Consider the following 21,380-nt stretch of genomic DNA (forward strand, 5'->3'; position numbering starts at 1 on the left):
ACGAAACCAAGCTTAGAATGACAGAAAATCACAAAACATCAAAAAACATCAAATGATTGCCATTTCTCCCAAGTCATCGTTGCTTCCTTGGACCGATGCTTTACCCAGCCAAAACTCTTCAGCTTAATCTCCTCCACCACAGCCGAGATTGTCTTCGATTTACCGGTAAACATCAACTCGTTCCTAAGGTTCCAGATGCTCCATAATGACACAAGACAGACCGCATGAAAAGCCTTCTTTTTCTCAGTCGAACCCCCGAACCTCTTGTAAGCGTCCAGAATATCTTGTAACCTGAAGGCTATTAGTTGCTGTGTTTTGCACCATTGACATACCACCTGCCAAACAACTTGAGCGAACCCGCAAGAGACGAATAGGTGATCGCATGATTCATCATATTCTCTGCACATGAGACATTCCAAGTTTTGGATTGAAATACCCCTCCTATGAAGGGCTGTTCTTGTTGGTAGTCGCTCCTTTTCAGCCCGCCAAGCCACCAAACCAACCTTTTTCGGAACCCAGTTATTCCAGTCAACCACATAGTCAGGTTTTACATAGTTTAATTCGACCAACTTCCTTCTGAGACTACTAACTTTAAACTGCCCCGTAGAATCCAAGCTCCATAACCAGCTATCCGGCCCAGACGTCACCGTGATATGTTGCAGCAGGTTATTAAGTTGTTGAAATTCTGTGAGTTCATCCGTATTCAGCCAACCCCTTTTCCATCTCCAAACCCACGGACTGCCGATTGAGCCTGGCCTAAACTTATCCGCCACCAAACTCCCTTTATCTACTTCCAACTGGAACAAAGATGGAAAAAGGACCTGAAACGGCTCCGGAGCAGCCCATACGTCCAGCCAAAACGCGACTTCTGCCCCGCCTCAAACACACCCTTTAATTGCGGTTTCAATATTTACACCTAGAGACGACAACCTGGAAGAGATGTTAAAGATTTGCTTCCATGGGCCCGAGATTGTAAGTTTTGCCGGTATCGGATTCCACGACCTGGAGTTATAGTGAATTGCCCAAATAACCTTTCGCCCAAATAACCTGGAAGAGATGTTAAAGATTTGCTTCCATGGGCCCGAGATTGTAAGTTTTGTCGGTTAATCTTTTTTGATCCAGCATCATCGATGATTGCTTCATTTACGAGGCTGTTAAACGGACCCTCCTTTCTTTAAGTTTTACGAAACGTACCATTCTCTTAAAGTTTCATGTTAATACAATTCAAATCTCTTTGTTTTTTTTCTTTTAGTATTGTTTTTTAGGGTAAAGTTCTTTTACAAATAATTTTAACATACTAAACATACAAATTGAAGGAAAACTCAAAAAGACAAGGTGGCATTTTTGTAATTATCAATAACTATCAAAGTTACTCTACAAATATACCTAAAAAAACCTAACCACTCCCCCCACCCCCAAAAAAAACCTAAACCCCCCCCCCCCCCCCCCAAAACAAAAAAAAACCTAACCCCCCCCCCCCCCAAAAAAAAAACCTAAAAAAACCTAACCCCCCCCACCCCCAAAAACCTAAAAAAAAACCTAACCCCCCCCCCCACCCCCAAAAACCTAAAAAAACCTAACCCCCCCCCCCCCCAAAAAAAAAAAAAAAAAAAACCTAAAAACGTATTTTATACATTCTAAAATTATTTGTATTTGATCTTTTGCCTTGTTTTTTAAAACGTATTTTATTATTTACGTAACTTTCTTTAACGATTTATTTTATACATTCTAAACATATTTTTGTTTTTTTAATTTTTAAATGACGTTTATTCTTCTTATTTAGAAAATTACCTTTTTTTCGAAATATTGTTTTAATTTTTTAGAAAGGGATATATTTATAGAGTTTTTAATATTTTTCGCATCTTTTGTTAGTAAACAAAATGGTTAATTAACGTGTTCATCATCGTTCGTTTAGAAAATGAACGTGTTCGTTCGTTAATATTCTAAAAGAACTATTCAGGGAAACTACAAAGAAATGTAAATGAATATTAACAAGCATAAATGAAACACACATAGATGAACGTTCACGATACCCAAAGTGGTCATCGTTTTGGTTTTGCATACGGTTTTTCTTTTAATTTATGATCGGTTGGCTTCGAAAATTTGAAACCACACCAAACAATTTGGTTTCGGTTTTTACTCAAAACCGATCGCATAAACCCAAACCAAACGTTTGGTTTATGGTTACAAACTATTTTTAATCTTTAAAAATATATAAGGGAAGAATATGACACGTTTTAATTTAATTTTTCAAGAAGGGGTCTAAAAAGTAAGTAAGGGGAGCGAAATCTGAATTTCTAATTTGATGTGAAATTACATAAATTTTAAAGATTTATATTTAGAAACTAGAAGTTAATGACTAAATTTAAAAAGGATAAAAAAATCGTTAACTAGACTTTAGAAAAGCTAATTATGAGAAGTAATGAGAAAAAAAAAAGGAAAAAGATGGGTTGATGAAGATAATTACTAGACTTTTTACTATAGAATAGATAGTTATGGCCCAAGTCTTTATAGTCTAGTGGTATCTTAGGTTGAGATAAGACTTTGAAACCAATAAATCATAGGTCCGATTCCCACAAGTGGGGTTTTTCCATATTTATTGGGTTTCCTCCTGAATTGGTGTATAGGCATTAATAAATAAAACATATTTAAAAAAAATAAAATTACATTTAATTAAAAAAACGTCATTACATTAAATTAAAATAAATAAAATTATATTAATATAATAACAAGACAACACGTTAAAATAAAATAGATAAAATGACATTAAAATATAAAAAGATATTTTAAAACTAAAACTAATTAACTATTCGTCGTCGGAATCCGCTAATGGTAAATCTTGTTCTCCAAGATGCTCCACGAGATCATATTTTAGTCTCTAATGCGTATCATCATCAATGAGCTCGACTAAAACTGTATCATCAAAAAGAAGCTCGACTGGAGGATCCATAATGTGTATCGGTGCAATCGCGTTCCCGTCGTCTTTTAGAAACATGTTATGTATAATAATACACGTATATACGACATACCTAATCTTTTTTACGCTCATAGCACGCGTTGGTCGATTAAGTATACCCCATTTTAACTTTAAAACACCAAAAGCCCGTTCCACGTCTTTTCTTGCCGTTTAAAATACAACATATGAATTACATCAAATGAGGCATAAAATCAACCCATTTCTAGTACTAATGTTGGAAAAAGCTTGTGTTTTTGTTCCTTTTTAATAAACAGGGTTAAAAGAGCTTAAAAGAACAAAAGAAGAAAAAAGACAGTAAAAACCAACATAAAATACAATGAAGAAGGATTGACACAACTTGCAGAGCCCCCATCCACACCCCAAGGCAAAAAATAACAAGTCAGAAGGTTGACATGGGGCTGTGCCACCCTGACATGGGGCTGTACCTCCCTCAGCACGGGGTCGTGCCCAACTCTAGAAAAAGACACCCAGAAGCAGACTGTCAACACGGGGCCGTGGTCAACTCCCAGATTTTCAGAATCTTGGATAATACAAGCAAGTACAGTGGGTACGGGGTCGTGTCAACTCAACACGGGGCCGTGTTAGTACAAGATCTGACACTGCAATTAACGAAGAAGATAGAGAATGACCAATACGGGGCCGTGTCAGGTGGGCACGGGGCCGTGTTGAGGTTCTGTTTTCGGCTATAAAGAGGGAAGCTTGGTTTCATTTCAACTCATCCCTTGGCAAACCGCTTCTCTCTCACTTGCCACCACTCCACCACCACTACAACACCATCATCCATCTTTTCATCTTTAGAGTGTGTGTGTAGTCTCGGGATCCAAGATTTATCATAAAAATCTTTATCAAACAAAGGTCATGCTTAGCTAAATTCTTACATCACTTGGTGAAGACTTTTCTTTTATGTATTTTCTTTTATGATTTCTAATCTTTGGCTACTTTTTAATTGGGTATGTATTAATGATTTTAATAATTAGTTTTTTTTTATATTGAAGGCGAATTTATTCAAATACTCTTCATATGTTCGTTTACTCAACATGTTCATGTCTTTACAGTCTATATAAAGCATGTTAATTAACCTGAAAGGTAGATTAGAAGGGTGGTTTGGGTAATTCTATGTCTCGTTCAGTGTATAGATCCTACGAGAACCTGGTTCAAGCCTAATAACATCTCACGAGTCGGAGCGGGCATTACCCACCACGGGAGGTGTGCAAAAAGCTTGAATCCCTTATTCTTAAACTACTATTAAAAACCAACCCCGCGAGGACTGTATGCCTGCTGACTCAGACCAACGGGTTGAGGGGTCCACCTTTGCATTAATAACTTACTTAATTATCTTTCAATGTTCCTACCTAGTGGGATTGTACCCTTGCTGACTCAAACCACTAGGTTGAGGGCAACGTCACCTCTAAAAGAGGGGCCTACTACTATAACTAAGATAATCTCTTAAAATGCCTAAGGTGCGGAAATCATCAAAAGGGTACATGAAAGATAAGTTGGATCCAAGTGATCCTTTCTTGTTTATCATTTTTATGTTATTTTTATTTTTTCTGTTTTTATCTTTTTATTAGTTTAAAAATCTTTTCTCAAAAGTTGGTTTGATTAGACGTTAACAATAAGCCGGTACCTAAAGCTCTTGTGTCCTTGGACGACCTCGGTATCTTGCCATCACTATACTACGTCCGCGATGGGTATACTTGCCCTAGCGTGTGTGTAGAGTGATAGTAGAATATCGTGTTTTATAAATTTAAAACTTGAAATCGGCGAGTAAAAAGAGCTAAAAATATAACTAAAAATATATATACACCCGCACGCACGTCAAGTTTTTGGCGTCGTTGCCGGGGACACAAGGATTTTAAGTAAGCTTAAAATTAACGGCCTAATCAAATTCTAACACTTTTTTTCAAAACTGCGCGCTCGTTTTTAAATCTTTTCTTTTTTACAGTAGGTTAACATGGGGCCGTGCTGTTGGGACACGCCCTCGTGCTGCAAATTTTCTAAAATCTTTTTAAAATGCCCAGATACAGAACTGAACACATGGTCGTGCCAACTCAGCACGGGGCCGTGCTCAACTTTCTGTTAAATTTTTAATTTATGTTTTTATCCCTAGGCTCGTTGTTCTTCTGGGTATCTTCCAATACAATACTACTCAGAAGACTACACCTACTATATAAAGGATGATTATGAGGAACCTTATTGTACCATTTGCGAAAAATCCCATTCGGTACAATATTGTGACCTTTTTATACCATCAACCTCATACACCCCACCAAGTTCTTCATACACCACTTATGAAGAACCAAGGATGGAACTCCCAAGGTCAAGCTTTTGGGATACCAATCCGTTTGAAGATTACAACACTCCACCAACAATCATCCACGAAGCTGCAAGACTCATAGAAAGTATGAAAAATCTAGAAATCTTACTTAAGAAATCTATAGAAAAAGAAGAGGCTATTTGCACTAAAGAGGTTATAATCGAAGAGGTAAAAATAGAAGAGCAAAATGAAAAACCTCACGCATGAACCAAATCAACAAGAAGGTAATTCTAAAACTAACAATTCTAAAATTGATCAAACTTTTTCAGAAATTCACGTTTTACAACCATCTTTTGCAAATCATTGTTTGGTTTCTTCACATGCTAAGTTTTTAAAAGAATTGAACACTTCTACTAAAATCAAAGAATTAGTAAGCGTCACGTTAACAAATGATCAAACCTCACTAATAAAAGATGAATATCATGAAATGAACATAAAACTGGTACCATGTTTTTTTCAAAACGTCTTTGTTAGTAATGTGCTAATCGATAAAGATCTTTACGTTAACATAATGCCTAACTATATTTTCGGAAAATTGGGTACTAGTGATTTTTCTCCTCTTAAAATTCCTATTTTTCTCTCAAATCACAAAATGATTAATACCACGAGATGGTTGGAAATGTCTTAATTCAAACAGGCTAAGAGGTAGTCCCAACCGATTTTGTCATCTTAGATGATGCCCCCCTCGTATTGGGACAACCATTTTTATCCCATCAAGCCTTGACCCAATGGAAGCAAAATAACCTACCACTTAAATTAGGGGCCAGCAAAAGGTACGTTGATCTTGATCAATCAATGAAATATCCAATTGGCAATGCCGACCCCCTAATTGAAGATGAACCAGAACCACCCGATAAAATGGGTCTAGCCAAGGACCCTTATAAACGTGGCGCGCCATGGAGGCATTTCATGGACTATCCAATATTAAAGTAGTTTTAATTTTAGTATAACTTTTAAGCTTTTATTTTTGAGTTTTTCTTTTAGTAGGAATAAAATACACTCAGAAGGATGGTGAGAAGGCCAAAGGACATTGACCCAGCACCCGATGCATGAACACAGACGACTCTCGGCTAAAAATCTTCAATTCTGTAAGTGCAGCACGGGGCCGTGTCAGGTAAGCACGCCCTCGTGCCCCAAGTCTGCTGTAACATTTTTCATTCTGGAACCTTGACATGGGGCCGTGTCCCGTGGGAACTCCCCCCCTGTTTGCTTTCTGAAAAAATTTGGTATTGGCACTTTTAACACGGGGCCATGGCTCCCAGACACGGGACCGTGTCATGTGTCTGTTTTTAAAAAAAAAAATTGTTATTTTTACACACTCTTACACATTAATCAAAATAACCCCTATTTGGGACACATTGAGGACAATGTGTAATTTAAGTGTGGGGGTAGGGGTGGGGGTGGGAGGAACTCAATAACTTGAATTTGTTTGTCCTAAATCAAGCTTTACACATAACTCTACTTGGAACTGCTAAAACACCCCAACTCTTTTTCAAAAGTTTTCTTTGTTTTGTCTTGTTTATAGTTTAAGTTAGAAACCAAGTTCTAAAATTTTCATGTTTTTATAAAGTTTACAACCGATAGCACCATGATAAAAAAGAACCATACAAGAAAAATTTATAAAAATGGCATGACAATTCTTTGTAAAATTTGATTGTGTATATAATTTCATCCTTATACCCCTTTTCCCACAAAGATGTGAGTTTTGAGCCTTTACCGAGCATTCAATCATATATTTACTAAATGCTCATCTTTCGTTTCTTGTGTGAATAGCCGTATGCTTCTTACAAATCTAGAACTTGACAAGACAATACATTCTCGGTCCTTACCAACGAATCCAAGTAAGTAAATGACGGAGGCATTAGGATTTTAAACCCTCTTTTTCCTCTTCAACTTTATTTTCTCTTTATCTTCCCATAAAAAAACAACAAAAATACTCCCCTAGTTAAACCCCTTTGAGCCTAAACCTTTCGTTTAAACGCGTAGGACATAATGGTCACATGTTCTAACAGTGGTATCAGAGCTACGGTACTGATTCAATCGAACTAATCGCCAGTTCAATCACCTATGCTCATGATTTTGTGGTTTAAACGTAAAAATGAAGGTGCAAACATGTTATTATCAAAATTTAAGGTCAATTCACGGATGATAAGTCAAACTGAAGCCATAGGATTGATCAGAATTGATTTTCGGACTTGTCTGTGGATGAATCATTGTCAAATTCGAAGAAATAATGATTTTGGATCGAAAAATTGGATCCAGCGCGTTGGAGCGCATGACCTCATCCGTCCGCATGAGCCTCACGCATGAGCTCATACGCGCGCATGAGAACAAACGCGTGAGCTCATCCGCGAGCATGAGTCACCCGCATGAAAGAGATCAAGAGTTTGTGTCATCCGCGCGCATAAGCACGTGTCATATGCGCGCATGAGCAAAAAAAATAAAGAATAATGCATTTTTTGATCGTGGTGACGAGACGAGTGCCTAGAAAAAAATTTGTGAAAGAAATTTTTTTCGAGATTTTAATGACAAATACGGGTTGTTCGGGACACAGTCGGAGGATACAGAGAATGGTTAAGATGATGAGATCATAGAGTATTGAAGATAGTGGGGTAGTCATGAAGACCGGTGTATAACATGTATCATTTAATAAAGTGACTATTAATGGGCCTAATGAAAAATCTGCATTGATGAAAAATAGTCCTTTGTAAAGCAAAATATCACATATTTGAGTTTTTCAGAGAAAAGAGTTGTTAGAATTTGCCAAGTGGATGGGGAAATACTTGGAAATTCAGAGATAATGATAAACAGGTCAGAATTTGAAAAAATGACGGAGAATAAAAATTTCATTGGATTAATAATGAAATTCAGGCATTTTCAAAAATTCAGACATGCAACAATATTCAGGTGGTTCCTACTCAAAATTGACTAGTGATGCATAAGTATCTCAGATTCGTTTGTCTGTGATCTTTAGAAGTTCAGATTAGTTTGTGATCAGATTGATGTCCTTGTCTTCGTACAAGCTGGTTAGTAGGATTAGCTTCAGAGGAGGATACATCAGTATTGTCGATAGATATCAGAGAGCTTTTAAAAAATTTATCTGATAGTTATGTGAGAATCTAAAGTGTCAGAATGGTTAATTTTTGAGCAGATGAGTTGTTTTCTGGACTAACCGCCGGGGAATGATGATGTTTGTTAATTAAGTTGATACATTTGCTATCATGACTAAAGAGGAAGAATATGAATTTGATCATTGGAAGAAGATTCCTTGAAGATCAAAGTGGGTTACCAGATGATTTGTGATCCGATGAAGATTTGTTGATTGTGGAAATCACCATTTACACTGATTAGTCATTCAAGGTGAGCATAAACTTGTTTACGGAAGACGGGATTTCAGATTTTTGTGGGTATTCACAGATTTGAAGTTTACAAGTGTGGTGTTCGAAGTTTATATCAATTGTCGCTTAGGTTTTTGAAGATTAATAGATTTAGCTAAAAAGGTAAGAGAGATTGAGCTAAAGAGGTAAATCAAAAACCGAACATGGATGTTGTGAAAGTTGAAATGGAGATACTACATCGTGTTATTTCAAGTTGGTGATTATTCGTGAAGATTGCAGTTCAGCAAATCATAAGAGGTTAGGAACTGTGCAATTAGAGAACTGAAGTGTGGATTCATTTCAGGGGGAATATGTTGGATATAATGCAAACCGAATCATCAACCAAGGGGGAATTAATTGAAGATATTCATAGCACTTTATTGAAGTTGTAGAATATTGAAACACGGTTCTCATATTTGAAAAATCAAGATTCGACAGTGACGTTCAAGGGGAAATCTGTTGGTGCATATTATGTGTGTCCGCCACTGTGTGAATAGGCTAGATAGAGCGTTTCAGCCAGACTCTCAAGGACATTATCTTCTTCGTAGTCTGTGTTTTCTTTGCTCTTTTTGAGGGGTGGCTAAGGATTTGGATTTAGAGGGCTTAGAAGACTTCTTTGCAGAAGACTTCTTCCTCTTTTTGGTGGTTTTTGTTGTGGGTTCCTATGGGATAGGCTTCTCCTTTGTTCAATAAGAGCAGTGGGCTCATGAGAATGTGTGCCTCAACTGCTAGCTGTGCAAGGTCATTGCTCTGCATTGGCTCAACTTCTTGTTCATTTGTTTGCTCATGTTTAAAAGTGATTTGACCTGCACTAGCTCAGCTTCTTGTTCCCTTGTAAAAATTTGAGCTAAAAGTGATTTGATGGAAATAACTTCACCCCTTTTGTAAACTTCATTAAGCAATTCTTGTTGCAAGATTGCAATGATGAACCTAAGATACATTAAAAGTTTTGTTGTAGAAGTGACGTTTGACTTTAGTTCTTTAAAAAATTGATTTGAAAGTTTAAAAGCATACTCAGTTAAATTGAATAGGAAATATATTGAGTTGACCGAGTAACTTCATTCCAAGAACCTGATTTACCTGATAAGCACTGCATGATAATGTGAAATAGATACTTGAAGCCAACAGAGCAATGGTTTTTTTTTCTCATAAGTGGTTGTGATTGCCTGTTTCCATTAACCAATCCTTGTTCCATTAAAAGTCTGTGAAATCAACAGAAACCCAGGATTACCGGAGGGATATAGATGCAATGGATTAGAAGAACCTATATGCAATTAGATGTAGTGTGCACAAAACTAGATGTTTATGACATGATAGACTAAGGTTTCACACGAAATAGGGAAGTTTCGGACGAAAGTAAGATATCACATGGAAATGAAGCAGATTGAATCCAACAAAAACAAACGAAAGAATGAGAAAGTATTTGGAAAAAAGATTGAAACATAAATGAGTGTTAGTGCATGCGTCTGTCGACTTCGTCTTGTATCGAGCCTTGTACATAAAATGTTAGATCTGGGCACGTAGCTCGAGATTTCATGTATTTTCGCTTGGGAGGTTAATTCCGCTTGAAAGTGTTTGAATGTAATTCCGCACGGAATTAAGTTCCGCTTGGAACACTTTCAAACGGAATCATGTGGCTATAAATACTTCTTCAAGCGAGATTAGATGTAACTTTTCTGGTTTGTGCAACGAAGTGCTGCCGAAGTGTCGTCTCGCTGTAAATTGTCATCTGATCAATAAAATCGACAGTTAAAGTGTATATCTTGCTGAATTGAGCTCATTACGACTGTTTCCGCCTTTCGTTTTGAGTATAAACTCTTCTGAACGACTCGTTCGGGTCCGAAAACGATCCTACAAGTGGTATCAGAGCTCAGGAGGAAGAGTTCATACCAATTCAGCTACAAATTCTGATTTCTACACCTTGTTTTTCAAATTAAACTTGATTTTACAGTCAAAATGTCATGATTTTCAAACATCATGTGCGCTTTTGTGTTTTAACAAACCCTAGAAAGTTTCAGAACTAAACTCGGCCAATATCTTGATCAATTTGACAATTTTTAGTTCGAGAGGATGACATCAGCATAATTCCTCACGAAATTAGGGTTAATTCCGCTCCAGAAAGTTAATTCCGTTTGAGTGTTCAAATAGAATTAGCTAATTCCGCTTCATTTGGGTAATTCCGTTTGATAATTTCGCGTGGAATTAGTAATTCCGCTTGAAAATCTTAATTCCGTTTGGCAATCTCGCACGAAATTATAATTCCGTGTGAAAAAGTGTTGTCTTCAAACGAAATTAGGGTAATTTCGTTTCTGAGATAATTTCGCTTGAAAGTGATTCCGTTTGAAAGATAATTTCGTATGAACAGGACTGTTTTGTGAAATTTGAAAAACCAAAACATGGAAGAGGAATTTTATAACGCCTTTGCTACCCCGATTACTGTTACACAGCAGACAATGTTGGAAAATGAAACGGGGACTATGCAAAAACCACCTAAGCTCATGAACATCGAGGAGTATAAAGGTTGGGAAGGACGTTTTGAAAACTGGGTTAAAGCAAATTATTTGAATGCTTGGGAATGCATTGAGACGAAATACATTAGACCGACAAATGATGAAGAAGAGGAGATTGCTATCAAAGATATGAGTGCTGATGATAAAAGGAAATACAAGAATGAAAAAATGATGCTAAGTCTATTACAACAAGCTGTGAAAGAAGACATCTTGGTCTTATTGCAACATAATGGAAGTGCTTATTCGATTTGGAAAGCTTTAAGATCCAAGTTTGTTGGTAGTCAAGAGATGATCAAGAACAAGAAATCGCTTCTTTAAAAGGAGTTTGATCTATTTTGTGGTTTGAAAAATGAGAGCGTAAAGCAGATAATCGAAAGATACTGCAATTTGTTGGTAAACATGAGAAGGGTGAGCATTAATAAGGATAATGAGGAGTTGATTGAGAAATTAGCAGATGCGTTACCATACGAGACTTGGGGCACTTATCTCATGATGCTAAGAAACAAGAAAGGTTTTAGCAATCTAACACTGAGCAAGTTTATTGAAAAGATTGAGGCTCAAGAGATGGAGCAGAGAAAGATCTCAAGAATGAAAGATTTCGATGGTGAACAAGACATTGGGCTTTTTTACAAAGCAGGGTTGAATGACAAAACCACCAATTTGTCTCCAAAAGTTGAAACTGCTTTCAATGCAAAGTGTTCATCGGGAGGTTCATCCAAAGGATCAAATAATAATACAAGTTTTTCATCATATCCGTCTTTTGATCCAAACATTTCAGCAACAAAGAATGGCAAGAAGTTACAATGCAACATTGTACTGAGTCTGGAAAATGATCAGGAGTATTCTGAGGAACTTGCCAAAAGCCATATGTCTTTGTTGGGAACTGTGTTAGAGTCCTATGGTAGTTTTGTTGCAGGTAGGATCGGGAATCCAATGCTTACAAAAGAGGATTACGATCAGATAGATGCTGAAGAAATGGAATTGATGGATAAAAAATGGTGTTTAGCGAGTGTGTTAAGACGAGCTGAGAAATTTAAGCAGATCACAGGAAGAGATGATTTACGTGACGCTAATGTTACTACTTTAGGATTTGATAAATCTAAAGTTACTTGTTTTCGTTGCAGGGAAAAAGGACACTTCAAGAGGGGGTGCACTAATCGCGAAGCAAGTGGAGCTCAAAATCCATTCAACAACAATGATTACTACCGGAAGGCCATATATCATCAAGTTGCTCAACAACAACAAGAACCACAAGTGGCACATGGTAGAAAAGTGATTGAAGAATCATCCAAGAGAGCTTGTCTGGTGAATCAAGATGATCAAAAAGCTTCAACAGATTTCAATTGGGACAAATATGTTTCAGCTGATGGTAAAGCTTGTTTGATAGACCAAGATGATGAAAAGTTGCCAGAAGGCTTTAGCTGGGAAAACTTCAATTGGGATGATTATGATCCAAACAAAACTCCAACTCAAAAAGCTTTTGTTGCTCGAATTGAAGAAGATAGTGATGATGGTACCGATTATTATGCAAGAAGGATGGAAAAGCATTTGAAAATGATGGCAGAAACTGATAGTGAAGATGAGAAAGCTAAAAAGAAAAAGAAGATGATCAAAACACCAGTCAGCAGTGATGATGAAGATGTTCCGGTGGTCAGAAGAAAAGTGAAAGAAGTTCAGCTTTCAAGATAGATGAAGAAGCTGATGCAAGAAAGAATCCAGTGATTTGTGAAAATTGTGAAGCTGTAAAGAAACAAAACAGTACTTTGATTCACAACATGAATAGGTTGAAGGAGTCTTACGATGTGCTGAACAAAGCCATGAATATGTACAGTGATACAAGCGAAGAACAGGCTACAACAATGAAGACACTTCAAGGAGCTTTCATGATAAAGAAAAAAGTTGTGAACAATTACATCGAGAAGTGTGCTGTTCTGGAACAGAAGCTGGAAACTCAAAGAATTGAAACAGAAAGAGTTAATCGTTTGTTGAAAAGTTACTCATGTACTTCTTATGTCATTGACAGGATTTATCCAACTGTTGAAGGCATGAAGGCATTTGAGGATGATGAAGTAACTGAAGAACAGAAGGTTTCTGAAGAAAAGACTCCTGAAAAGAAGAAAGAAAAGAAGAAGGATGCTAAAGAAAAGACATCTGGTAAGAAACAAGGTGTCAGTTACAACAAGTGTCCACCCCCGCTTGAAAATGGATATTCTCCGAGAAATCCAAATTCGGAAAGAGTCAAAAAGGCAACAAACTTACAGTGGGAGTCGGAGTCATCAGTTAACCTGCCAGAAAATATTGATGTCACGTTTACATCGTCTGACACTGATCAACAATCTCAATTGATGAAGAAAGCGGTGGATCATGTGTTAGATAATGATGAAACCAAGGAGTCAAAGTCAGAGTCTATGTCGAAGTCAAAGTCTGAGTCCAGCACTCCGAGTCAAACCGTCAAACAGGGCAAAAGAGTTTATAATAAAGAATTCATGTTATCAAAATCTAATTTGGATGACGAAACGTTTAAAGTAGCATACACTTTGAATGATTCTGAAAAATTATATTCTGATGAGGAATTTCCAATAAGAGGTGTCAAACCTGAAATGATCAAAAAGGTTTTTAAACTAACAGAAATTAATATTTCTGAAATAAAAGATGTAAATCTTACTGATAAACCTAAAAAATACACCTCAAGAGTTCAACAAAGAGAAAACAAGATAAAAGGTTACAGTTCTGGTTCTGGTTATCGAAAGAAACCAAACCATAACGGTAATTTCAAAAAGAAGGGTTTAGGATTTATTCCAGCAGAAAATCATAAAAATGAAAAATATGTTCAAGATTTTAAATCAAAATTTTTTTTTGTTTCAGGTGCATCTTCTGAAGAAGAAAAAGAAAATTTGTTCAGAAAGCAGTCGAACAAAGAATTCCTTGCAAAGAAGCAAGATGAGATGAAGAAGGAAGCCAAGCAAAAGAAAGAAACAAGAACCTCTTTTAAATGTGGTAAAAGTGGTCATATTGCTAAAGATTGTTCAAAGGCAATACAATCAAAACAGGGAGTTTCTAAACTAAAAGAGAAAGTGATTGAGTTTGAACCACCAATTGAGAGAACTAAACTTTTCAAAAACTCAAAATTCGAGGTTGGTGAATGTTCAAATAGGTTTTATAAGAAAAGAGCTAAATGTGACAATCAAAAATGGGTTGTTAAGAACTCTGATGATAGTTCTAGCAATGATTCTGATTCATCAAAATCAGAGGAGCTATCTTCTGTCGATGAATCTGATTCCACAAAATCAGAGGAGCCACAGGTTGAGGAAAAATGTGAAAAATCAGTGCCGACTGTGGATGATGAGAATTTTCCACCACTTCGGGCTGAAAATTTTAAGAAGAAAATTGGTAAAGTTGAAATTTCAAACCAATTTTATTCTGATAAAAAGGTTTTTGATGTTGAAAAGGCCTTTAACCCCAAAGTGAAGCACATCTTTGGTAAAATGATTGACAGAAAAGTCAAAGGGGTTAAAGAGTTCTATGAGAAGAAGATGGGAGGTAAGAAACCGAGTGTTGGTAACTCGGTGTCACCCAAGGCTGGTCAGGCTTGGGTGGATATATTCTTTGACTAAAAACCTGACTTGCCGGAGCTCACAAGTTGGTAATCGCGGAGCATGAATCGGCATCTTTATTAAAATGTTTTTAAAATGGTTAAGTGTGACTTGCCGGAGCTTCCAGGTTGCTAAGAGTGTAGCAGGAATCGGCATCATTCTTTGTAACAGGTTTGTTTGTGCTTACCTACAAGTGGTAAATCAGGGACATTAAGTTGTAATTGATTTCTTACAAGTTATAAGGAAGGTTGTTCTTACAAAGTGATTAATCAATGTCATTAATTTGAACTTGAGGTAATCCTCATACAAGTGGTTGAAAACAAGGTGATGAATTGATTCCCGAACCTACAAGTGGTTTTAACAAAACTTATTTTCCGGAAAAACCATTTTGATTAAAACAAACTTAAGTGTTTTGAAATCTTAATGGGAAAATAGTTTGTTGTAAGGGGGAGTTCTGATTGTTTATGCCGAGTGGATGGCGATTTGAAGCAATTCACAACAGTTGTCAATTTTCTTGTACGGTTTGTTTTCAAGTTTCTTTAAATGTTTCTGAATTTTAGGGGGAGTAAGAAATTTCAGAAAATCCAAAAACATTAGAAAATTGAAAAATCCAAAAACATGATAAAATTCAAAAAATTGAGTTTGGTTGTGAAAAAGAGGAAATGATAGTACATCAGTGGACTATCACAACATGCTAAAGATATGAAAAGTCAAAAATGTGATAAACAATCTCACTGTGGATGTGCCAGTAGATTTTTGCACATTTAGTAAATTGTTTTCGAGATATAAACCTAAATTTCAAACTTGCTTATCTCGTGGGGAACATTTCTTGGATATATGGGTAACCCCCGAAATCTTGTTTGAAAGGTCCCTCTTTCTGAGATACTAGGTCTTTATACTCAGTGATATCTGGGGTATTATCCCGGGACTTCTAATTTTGCGGAAGCAATGGCCTAGTCCCAGTATAATACTTTGCATTTGCTTGAAATATAGCATCGCCCTCAGTACAAAAAATGATGAAACATTGAAAAATGCTAATCATGTGCTGTTGAAGAAAAGATTCTCTAAAGGGAACATACCAACAGTCGAGCCGTCATCTCTCTGCTGAACGGAAGTTCTGACCTGAGCTCTCATGGTTTCGCATTTAACCCTTTACAGATATCATCTAGGTATACTCACCTGTAAGACTGAATATTGGGATCTGGATACGGGAGTATATTCAAGTGGTGGGACACACGAATAGGTTTAAGTCTCTAAAACATTAATCTCGTATCTTGGAACAGTTGAACTTTGTGTGAAAATTTAAGTGGACAAGTATACTGACAATCTAGGTGAATTGTTTAGAACTTAAAATGAAAAATGCTAATCATGTGCTGTTGTAAAAAAGATCCTCTAAAGGGGACACACCAAAAGTCGAGCCGTCATCTCACTGCTGAACGGAAGTTCTGACCGGAGCTCTCACGGTTTCGCATCTAACCCCTTTACAGATATCATCTAGGTATACTCACCTGTAAGACTGAATATTGGGATCTGGATACGGGAGTATATTCAAGTGGTGGGACACACGAATGAGTTTAAGTATCTAAAATATTAATATCGTATCTCGAAACAACTGAACTTTGTGTGAAAATTTAAGAGGATCTGTATACTGACAATCTAGGTGAATTGTTTAGAACTGAAAATGTTTAAAGCTTAACGATGTTGGTGATTTGTCTCAAAAACTGATATGATCCTCTTACACAAACTCACAAAAAGATTGTATGTAAATATTTCTTTACTGCATTTCATTTTATTTAAAAATCCAAAAAGATTTTAAGTGTGTTTTAGCATAAAATTTTGAAAAATCCAAAAAGATTTTTGACAACTGATGTTGAAAAGCTGATTTTTTAAATTCCAAGTGCTGAACATGATGAACATTTTGTGAGGGGAAGTTTGTGTGTGTGTTCCTACAAGTGGTCATCAGAAGCTTTAAAATGAAAAATCATTCAGGATTAATTTGAGGGGGAGTTTAGATATATATATAATTTTGTCAAACGTTTAAATTTGTGAAATTTATTGTGAGGTAGAGTGTGTGCAGGTTTGAGTAAGAGTTGGGTGAGTCGATCCTGAGGAGCCTGAGTTTAGAGAAAGCCAGGTCACGATCCTGATTCTGTGAAAGCCAGAATGTGGTCTAGCATATCGAAAGGGAGAGTCTGAAGATACTTGAGTAGATTTGAGCCAGGTTACGATTCTGGAGATAAAGTTCACGCTAGCTGATAATGCTGATGAACTTAAGGAATCAAGAGATCTGATCAAGAGAATGAGAAGGCTTGATAGCCAAGTTCAGATCCTGGTAAAGGAGTTCGAGAGGAGTCTGTTGGTACTGACAGAGAAGAGAAGAGAGATTTGAGGATGATTTACAATGTTAGATACTTCAAAAGAGCCCAAAGACTGATAAAGACTGAAGATGTTGAAGACTCGACACTTAAGACTCGTCAACATTCGAGGGGGAGTCTGTTGGTGCATGCGTCTGTCGACTTCGTCTTGTATCGAGTCTTGTACATAGAATGTTAGATCTGGGCACGTAGTTCGAGATTTCATGTATTTCCGCTTGGGAGGTTAATTCCGCTTGAAAGTGTTTGAATGTAATTCCGTGCGGAATTAAGTTCCGCTTGGAATCTTAATTCCGCTTGGAACACTTTCAAACGGAATCATGTGGCTATAAATACCCCTTAAAGCGAGATTAGATGTAACTTTTCCTGTTTGTGCAACGAAGTGCTGCCGAAGTGTCGTCTCGCTGTAAATTGTCATCTGATCAATAAATCGACAGTTAAAGTGTATATCTTGCTGAATTGAGCTCATTACGACTGTTTCCGCCTTTCGTTTTGAGTATAAACTCTTCTGAATGACTCGTTCGTGTCCGAAAACGATCCTACAAGGAGAATCGAAATCGATTGAAAATGTGTAAAAAGATGACCTTAATTTTAACAAATTCATAATCTATCAAATATTGATCGATTGAACAAATTAAAGGAGAACAGGCAAACAAATTAGATGAATATGACGAAAATGATAAGATTGTTGAATATATCAGAAATGAATAATAAAATGACGAGAAATAAGCAGAATAACATCAATTGATGGAACGAAAATATGAAAACATAATTTTATCGAATGAAAATCGAGTTCAAGATGAAATCAATGAAAACAAATATTGAAACAAACCTTAATCAAGATGATGAACAAAAATCAAACCGACAAACTAATCAAAATCGAGCAAACCTGCTCTGATACCATGTTATTAGAAAGAATTTGAGAAATTTTATGTTGTGTTGATTAGCTAACATGGAAATAGACTTACAAACTCTTTTTTATATAGAGAGCAAACAAACGAAACTAACTAAGAAAAACATGTGACATTACCTTCGTGTGGAACTAACTTGCGCATAAACATTCATGTGAAACTTGTTCCAAATAACAGATCTATACTAAGCCGATATAATTATTATAATCTTGCCCATTATAGCTATGGTGTTGTTAGCAACACCTAGAGATATACAACATCACTATGTAGTAAGAGCATTCATATCCCTTCCACCAAATTATGTGAGGGGTTTTGTATATTATAAAAAATAGTTGTAAGTGGTTTTGAGTGAAGGAAAAAAAATATTACTATTCATATGTATATTTGAGGGACATTGTTCATCCTTTATAACTTTTTATTTATATTTTGAAAGTGATTGTGAGTGGAGGAGAAAAAAATAATAATGATGAAGGTATAAAATAGTATTATTTAGAGAAAAATGCCCGGATAGTCCCTGTGGTTTCGCCTTTTTTCACCTATAGTCCCCAACTTTCTAAAATTACCTGAATAGTCCCCAAGTTTTCATTTTTTGTTCCCGGATAGTCCCTGGGTCTAACTTCAGTTTGTTTTCTCTGTTAAGAGGGTGTGAAATGACAAAAATACCCTTTTCTTAAAAGGCCAAACCATAGGGACTATCCGGGCATCTTCTTCCTTTTTATTTATAAAAACCCACCACCACACTTCAGAATTCAACCTCCACCCACCATCACCCTCCTCCACCCTCCACCATCACCGCCACAGTCACTCTCCATCAAATGGGCCCACCAAACATATATCTTCTTCTTCAATAAACCAGTCCCCTGCCTCATCGTCCCATGAAGACTGTTACACCACCACCACCCTACACCGGAGCTTCCTTTGGCGATAGATTGAGCCACCGGCGGTCGATTGAGCTGCGAAATCGGACTGGAGATAATGGTTGCAGGTGGGTGGTGGTACGATTGTGGGAGGTGAGGATGATGGTCGTGGAGATGATGGTTGCGGCGACTGGTGGTAAGAAATGGTTTAAGGTCAGATGGAGAGTGGGTGCTGCGGTGGTGTGGGTTGCTATGGTTGGTGGTGGTTTACTGGTTCGATGACTTGGTGATGGTGGTTCGACGATGACGATGGTGTAACAGGTGTGGGTTTTTTTTTCAATGCAGGGGTAGTATCTCATGAAAGCAATAAACAAAACTCATGTTAAATTAACAATATTCAATGGATTAAATAAACAAAACCCACATTGAATCGTAAATAATGTTCAAGATCAGACTATTATTTAGGCCCAAAATTTGAAATTAAAGAAAATGAGAAAACAGAGGATAATAAATGGTATTACAAAAACATACCTTTTTGTTTTAACACTGCAATCGAACAAAAAATTGTAACTTTTATCACAAAATGGTATTAAATAAACATAACCAACTTCAAATCTTTGAAAATATTCAAGAGCAGATGATGATTTTGACCCAAAAAAGTATAATATATAAGAAAGTGAGAAAGCAGAGCACAACAAAAATATTCTGGTTTTAAACCTGCAATCGAATCGAACATGTTGAGGCATTGAAACGCGCGGATCAGATTAGGGAGAGCGAGGAGAGAGAGAGAGAGAGAGAGAGAGATCGCGCATCGAGGAAAGAGGAACGACGGAGACAGCGGCGCAGCCGTCTGCGGGGTGGCGGTGACTTATTTTTCCGGCGGAGGAGGGTTAACGACGGCAGCAGCCGCACCGGCAGCGGTGGTAGATGGTGATGGAGAGTGACTGTGGCGGTGATGGTGGAGGGTGTGGGAGGGTGATGGTGGGTGGAGGTTGAAGATGAAGTATAGTGGTGGGTTTTTATAAATAAAAATGAAGAAGATGCCTGGATAGTCCCTATGGTTTAGCCTTTTAAGGAAAGGGTATTTTTGTCATTTCACACCCTCTTAACAGAGAAAACAAACTGAAGTTAGACCCAGGGACTATCCGGGAACAAAAAATGAAAACTTGGGGACTATTCAGGTAATTTTAGAAAGTTGGGGACTATAGGTGAAAAAAGGCGAAACCACAGGGACTCTCCGGGCATTTTTCTCTATTATTTAATTGAAAGAACAAGATAAAATGTATTTTTTTTAGTGTAATTATAGGGTAAAATAGTGGATGTGAATGCTCTACCTCATGACGCATTGCTAATTTTATTGTCAATTAGTTATCTTAATAAACCTGTAATCTCAATTAAGTTTATGGCATCGTGTAAACATATTCTTGATCTTCCAAAATCCACCATGGTTGTCTTCCCCAAGTCTTTACGCTCCTACCACCATCAAACCCGCCGTATGCGGCTCTTCTCCACACTTTGTTTCTATCAACTGTACTTCAAAGACTTCTTGAGAGGATTCTTGAAAAGTTTTCCATTTTTTTGTGAATTTTATGAGTTATGATGGTTGTTGTGAGTGAATTGGGTTTGATGGCTATTTATACTTATATGTGTATACTAGGTTATAACCCGGGAACTTCCCGGGCAGGAAAAATTAATTTATATTGTTATATTGTTTTGAATGGAAAGTTATAGTTGAAATAAAAATGGTCAAGCCTTAATCCATAATACTCGGTATGAAACAACACTAATACTCGGTATGAAAACTTTGAAATGCAACCTTTCTAAAAGTTTACAACCTTCACCTTAAAATAACATATTGTTGTTTCACATCTGAATAACAATTTAATATATGATTTTGAAATTGTTAGATCAGAGGTAGAAACCCATGATTGTTAACAACACTCAATCCCTAACATTAGATCTTAATGCTAACGAACCTAATGCTAGTGATGTGGATTACACTTGGGCTACGTGAAAGAAGAATGTCACGGCTACTAAAATTAATGATATAAGTATAGATAAATGTGGATCATCCAAGCCCGTACCAACTAACCCATTTCACTCAATACCCAGCCTGACTAACCTGCCCATTTTGCCACCTCTAGTCATATACGATGTAAGTGAGAAGATTACCTTCAAATCACTCCTCAACTATCCTTCAGTTACATTAGCGAGACCTCATATGTGAAAATAAAGTTCTATGTTTTCTTTAGCAAGAAATATCTTCAATTGATTGTTATTAGCATCTGATATGACCACATAAATTCTAAAACCAAAAAAACATCCTTACAAATTAAACCAACTTTGTTAAAGTTCAAATGAGTCATCAATTATAAAAAAACCAAATTGCATGTAAAACAAACCTGGTTTTAGTAAAGAAATAACAATTAAGTAATTATGGACTAATTCAAAATACACAAAAGATGA

At 36.7% G+C, this 21,380-nt stretch overlaps 1 protein-coding gene across 1 annotated transcript; it reads right to left on the reverse strand.

The window, feature by feature from the left end:
• Nucleotides 1–38: 38 nt before the first annotated feature.
• LOC110887936 lies at nucleotides 39–18,926 on the reverse strand. The gene is made up of 3 exons (XM_035984263.1): nucleotides 18,838–18,926; nucleotides 931–1,172; nucleotides 39–868 (listed from the first exon to the last, which is right to left on the reverse strand). Exons 1-3 carry the CDS (start codon nucleotides 18,924–18,926, stop codon nucleotides 39–41), a joined length of 1,161 nt encoding a protein of 386 aa, XP_035840156.1.
• Between the last annotated feature and the right edge of the window lie 2,454 nt (nucleotides 18,927–21,380).

This window comes from Helianthus annuus, chromosome 15 (assembly GCF_002127325.2).
Source record: "Helianthus annuus cultivar XRQ/B chromosome 15, HanXRQr2.0-SUNRISE, whole genome shotgun sequence".
NCBI lineage: Eukaryota > Viridiplantae > Streptophyta > Magnoliopsida > Asterales > Asteraceae > Helianthus > Helianthus annuus.

What these genes read in the sequence shown, in the direction of transcription:
- LOC110887936 (XM_035984263.1), bottom strand. Translation starts at nt 18,926, where the DNA reads ATGAGGCAGGGGACTGGTTTATTGAAGAAGAAGATATATGTTTGGTGG. An exon ending in TGTGGCGGTGATGGTGGAGG is followed by an intron (nt 1,173 to 18,837) that starts GTGGAGGAGGGT and finishes TAAAACTTAAAG; the next exon opens with AAAGGAGGGTCCGTTTAACA. An exon ending in ATCTTTAACATCTCTTCCAG is followed by an intron (nt 869 to 930) that starts GTTGTCGTCTCT and finishes GAGGCGGGGCAG; the next exon opens with AAGTCGCGTTTTGGCTGGAC.